Here is a 5,000-nt window from a genome sequence, read left to right on the forward strand (position 1 = left end):
AAGGAGGAGTGGGGAAGGGGAGGGGAGAGGAGGGGAGGGGAGCTCAGTCCCCTTTAAGTTCTAGCATAGATAATCTCCTTTTCGTCCCTCCGATCAGCAAGAAGATATATATATATATATATATGTTCGTTAATCCCCTCGCCCCCGCCCTCCACCCACCCCTTCCCCCCTCTCTCTCCTTTCGTCTGGGTGGTTGGGAAAAAAAGGGGGGTGGGGGTGGGGGGAGAGGGATCTTCCCCCTTCCACCCCCCCCCCCTCTCCAGGAAGTCTGATAGAGATCTATGGGGGACAAGCCCAGGGAGTACTAATAGAGTCTGCTGAGGACATCAATAACCAACCCTCTGCTTGGATCACGACTGTGTGAGAGAGAGAGAGGGAGAGAGAAAGAGGAGGGAGAGACAGAGACTCAGAGAGAGAGAGAGAGAGGGAGAGAGAAAGAGAAGGGAGGGAGAGACTCAGAGAGAGAGAGAGAGAGAGAGGGGCAGAGAGACAGACACAGTGAGACAGAGAGACGTGGAGACAGAGACAGAGACAGAGAGACAGACACAGGGAGACAGAGAGATAGACAGTGAGAGAGAGAGAGAGTGGGGGGGATAGAGAAACAGACACAGTGATACAGAGAGAGAGAGAGAGAGAGTGGGGGGGATAGAGAAACAGACACAGTGATACACAGAGAGAGAGAGAGAGAGGGGGGGATAGAGAAACAGACACAGTGATACACAGAGAGAGAGAGAGAGAAAGAGAAGCACACACACACACACACACACCTAACTACCCATCCACCTAAAAACACCCACACACGCACACACACACGCAAGAAAAAAACAAGATAAAAGAAACCACTAAGAGAGCCCAGCAAACGAAGACGCAGCGGCCATCTTAATGACATCTATCTCCATCCCACGGACGGCGCTGCGGTCTGCATCATTTGCCTGACTCTGGAGCCTCCCCCCCCCCCCCTCTCTCTCTCTCCGGGATTCTGGAATTCAATCAGCATTGCATTGACACTACTTCCCTGGCTGGGAATAATGTGGCTGGGACACACACACACACGAACGCGCACGCGCACACACACACGAACACACACGTATATATATATATATATATATATATATATATATATATATATATATATATATATATATATATATACACGCCACGACAGCACGCACCCACAAGTGCGTGAACACAAACACGCGCGAGCACACACCTGGGAAGAATCTCTCCCTCTCCGTCTCTCTCTGTTTCTCTCATATATATATATATATATATATATATATATATATATATATATATATATATATATATATCAGGCATCCGTTCCTTTAATAATAATGGTATTTATATAGCGCTGAATCTTGTGTAGAGACTAACTAACTCTAAGCGCTTTCACACCAGTCATTCACACGGCACGCATGCATAACTGAAGAAGAACCTGAAGACAAGGAAGAGATAGGGGAGGGAGCCCATCTTGTGAAGAGGTGGGTTTTAAGGCCAGACTTGAAACAGCTGAGTGCAGAGACCAGATGATGCGAAAGAGGAAGTTCATTCCAATTGCAAGGCCCAGAGACCTCTCTCTCCGTCTGTCTGTCTGTCTTTCTCTGTCTCTGCCTCTGTCTCTCTCTCTCTCTTTTCGACATTTTGTGTGTCTCAAATGTGTGTGTGTACCTCTTCAGAAAAACAGGTCGGTGGCCTTTGCAGTGAAGTATTTCTGAGTTCTGAGTTCTCTCTTCCTTTAATTAACAGATGTGGCGCAGCGAATACTGGTCACTTCGTTCTTTAGTTCAGCGTCTTTTCACTACCACTGATATTAGACGTTCTGTAGTTCAGCGTCTTTTCACTACCAGTGATATTAGACGTTCTGTAGTTCAGCGTCTTTTCACTACCAGTGATATTAGACGTTCTGTAGTTCAGCGTCTTTTCACTACCAGTGATATTAGACGTTCTGTAGTTCAGCGTCTTTTCACTATCAGTGATATTAGACGTTCTTTAGTTCAGCGTCTTTTCACTATCAGTGATATTAGACGTTCTTTAGTTCAGCGTCTTTTCACTACCAGTGATATTAGACGTTCTGTAGTTCAGCGTCTTTTCACTATCAGTGATATTAGACGTTCTGTAGTTCAGCGTCTTTTCACTAGCAGTGATATTAGACGTTCTGTAGTTCAGCGTCTTTTCACTACCAGTGATATTAGACGTTCTGTAGTTCAGCGTCTTTTCACTACCAGTGATATTAGACGTTCTGTAGTTCAGCGTCTTTTCACTACCAGTGATATTAGACGTTCTGTAGTTCAGCGTCTTTTCACTACCAGTGATATTAGACGTTCTGTAGTTCAGCGTCTTTTCACTACCAGTGATATTAGACGATAAAAAAGAAGAAAGAAAGAAAAGAAAAAACAAACCAACCCAAAACAGGGGATGGGGGGCAGGGAAGAGGAAAACAGAAAAGGTAGAAATCTACCAAAAAATGCTTACCTAACATGCAATAACATTTAACAGTTACAATTCAATAAGATAATAATAATAAAAATAATCAGAAACCATTAACACAATTCTGAAGTATATTAAAGGAATGTAGAAATAGGGCTATGAACTAATGCCTGTGAAAGTTCAACCATAAGAACCTCGTCAGAAATAACTTTCGAAAAATCATCTGCAGAGTAGTTGTTCTCTTTGAAATACTTGGGCAAGAAGGTACGTAACTGCTGACAGTGAAACAAACAATGATGCAAGCTGAACTGCTTACCACAGATGCATGTAACACTTTTACTACACTTTTATACGGAAGAAAGTAGAGGTTATTAATCTTGTATAGCAAACTGATGGATTCGGTATCTTTTCTTTAATAATATTCTCGGGGAACAATGTCCCTTTATATTAAAAAAAAACAACCCCAACCTTTTCCTTCCATAATTACATACATTAAATGCGTTGTGAGAATCTGTTTCTGTGTGGGCTTGTTGGTGTTGGGGCATCAGTCTGCATACTCTGACGCTCTTCTTCAACTGACAATTCCTCACATCCCCCTCCCCTCCCCAACAAACTGACAATTCCTCACATCCCCCCCCCCCCTCAACAAACTGACAATTCCTCACATCCCCCTCCCCTCCCCAACAAACTGACAATTCCTCACATCCCCCCTCCCCTCCCAACAAACTGACAATTCCTCACATCCCCCTCCCCTCCCCAACAAACTGACAATTCCTCACATCCCCCTCCCCTCCCAAACAAACTGACAATTCCTCACATTCACCTCCCCTCCCAACAAACTGACAATTCCTCACATCCCCCCTCCCCTCCCAACAAACTGACAATTCCTCACATCCCCCTCCCCTCCCAAACAAACTGACAATTCCTCACATCCCCCCTCCCCTCCCAACAAACTGACAATTCCTCACATCCCCCTCCCCTCCCAAACAAACTGACAATTCCTCACATCCCCCTCCCCTCCCAAACAAACTGACAATTCCTCACATCCCCCCCCCCCCCCCACAACAAACTGACAATTCCTCCCCCCCCCCCCCCCAACAAACTAACAAACAAACCAGTTTCAGCATCCCGCCCACCTCAATGCCAAATCAAAATTCACACAACACAAACTTGGAAACCAACACCAACCCCGACGTTTGACAAGATACTACACCATACGTTTATTGTTAGTAGTGACACCTACCGGACATTTTCATTGATCACCGTAACCTGACACCACTTCACCACTAACAGTCAATGGTACACTGACATTTCTACCTGACACCACTTCACCACTAACAGTCAATGGTACACTGACATTTCTACCTGACACCACTTCACCACTAACAGTCAATGGTACACTGACATTTCTACCTGACACCACTTCACCACTAACAGTCAATGGTACACTGACATTTCTACCTGACACCACTTCACCACTAACAGTCAATGGTACACTGACATTTCTACCTGACACCACTTCACCACTAACAGTCAATGGTACACTGACATTTCTACCTGACACCACTTCACCACTAACAGTCAATGGTACACTGACATTTCTACCTGACACCACTTCACCACTAACAGTCAATGGTACACTGACATTTCTACCTGACACCACTTCACCACTAACAGTCAATGGTACACTGACATTTCTACCTGACACCACTTCACCACTAACAGTCAATGGTACACTGACATTTCTACCTGACACCACTTCACCACTAACAGTCAATGGTACACTGTGACATTTCTACCTGACACCACTTCACCACTAACAGTCAATGGTACACTGACATTTCTGACAGCAACAGTCATCATCCATTCACACACACACACACACACACACACACACACACAGAGAGAGAGAGAGAGAGAGAGAGAGAGAGAGAGAGAGTGCTCCCTGACATTCAAAGTCACTGGAAACTTATTCCGCCAGTCCACACACACACACACATATATATATACACACATTGATCCATAGTACTTTTACCTAAGAATACACACTGCACTCACTATATATATGACTTCGATCTATATTATTTTTTTCTGGAACTTTACGCTAAACCACTGATACTCGAGCGCTGACATTTCCTGGAAGAAACGAAACATCCCAAGGTCAGCATCTCTTTCTGCTTCCATGCCCCAGTTGTACGAGAGTTGGTCGTGCCCGACTATGACCATCAGAACAGCAGAGGAGGCAACTGCTGTCCTATCTGGGCTGGAATTTGATTACTGTGGAGAGTGTCTTGCCCAAGTACATCTCCCACTCTCTCGGCCAATAGGGTTTTAGGACAGTCGGCGCTGGGATGGTTCCCAAATGCCAACTAGCCCCCCAAGGCTGCAGCACTAAGAGCCAGTGCAGTTTTGCCTCCAAGTTAGAGAGTCCTAGTCCTTCACAAAAGACTGAGCAGTGAATGACTTGGCCGCGCAGTAGGAAACACATTGCCCTTCTCAATCTGTCACCAGGATTCCCCACTTCTGTTAGAACACACCTCTTCCGCTCTGCCTACAATCTTATTGACTCATGT

At 45.1% G+C, this 5,000-nt stretch overlaps 2 protein-coding genes across 5 annotated transcripts in view; one reads left to right on the forward strand and one right to left on the reverse strand.

The window, feature by feature from the left end:
• LOC143284947 (uncharacterized) overlaps window positions 1–1,715 on the forward strand; it is an 11,071-nt gene extending 9,356 nt beyond the window's left edge. Inside the window, exon 5 of the mRNA XM_076592109.1 lies at window positions 1,677–1,715. Within this exon, the coding sequence (XP_076448224.1) occupies window positions 1,677–1,715 (39 nt within the window). The remainder of the gene's footprint in view (window positions 1–1,676) is intronic.
• The window catches only part of LOC143284931 (SLIT-ROBO Rho GTPase-activating protein 1-like), a 308,900-nt gene that overhangs the window by 147,844 nt on the left and 156,056 nt on the right, over window positions 1–5,000 (reverse strand). The window lies entirely within an intron of this gene.

Source organism: Babylonia areolata, chromosome 8 (assembly GCF_041734735.1).
Source record: "Babylonia areolata isolate BAREFJ2019XMU chromosome 8, ASM4173473v1, whole genome shotgun sequence".
Classification (NCBI taxonomy): domain Eukaryota; kingdom Metazoa; phylum Mollusca; class Gastropoda; order Neogastropoda; family Buccinidae; genus Babylonia; species Babylonia areolata.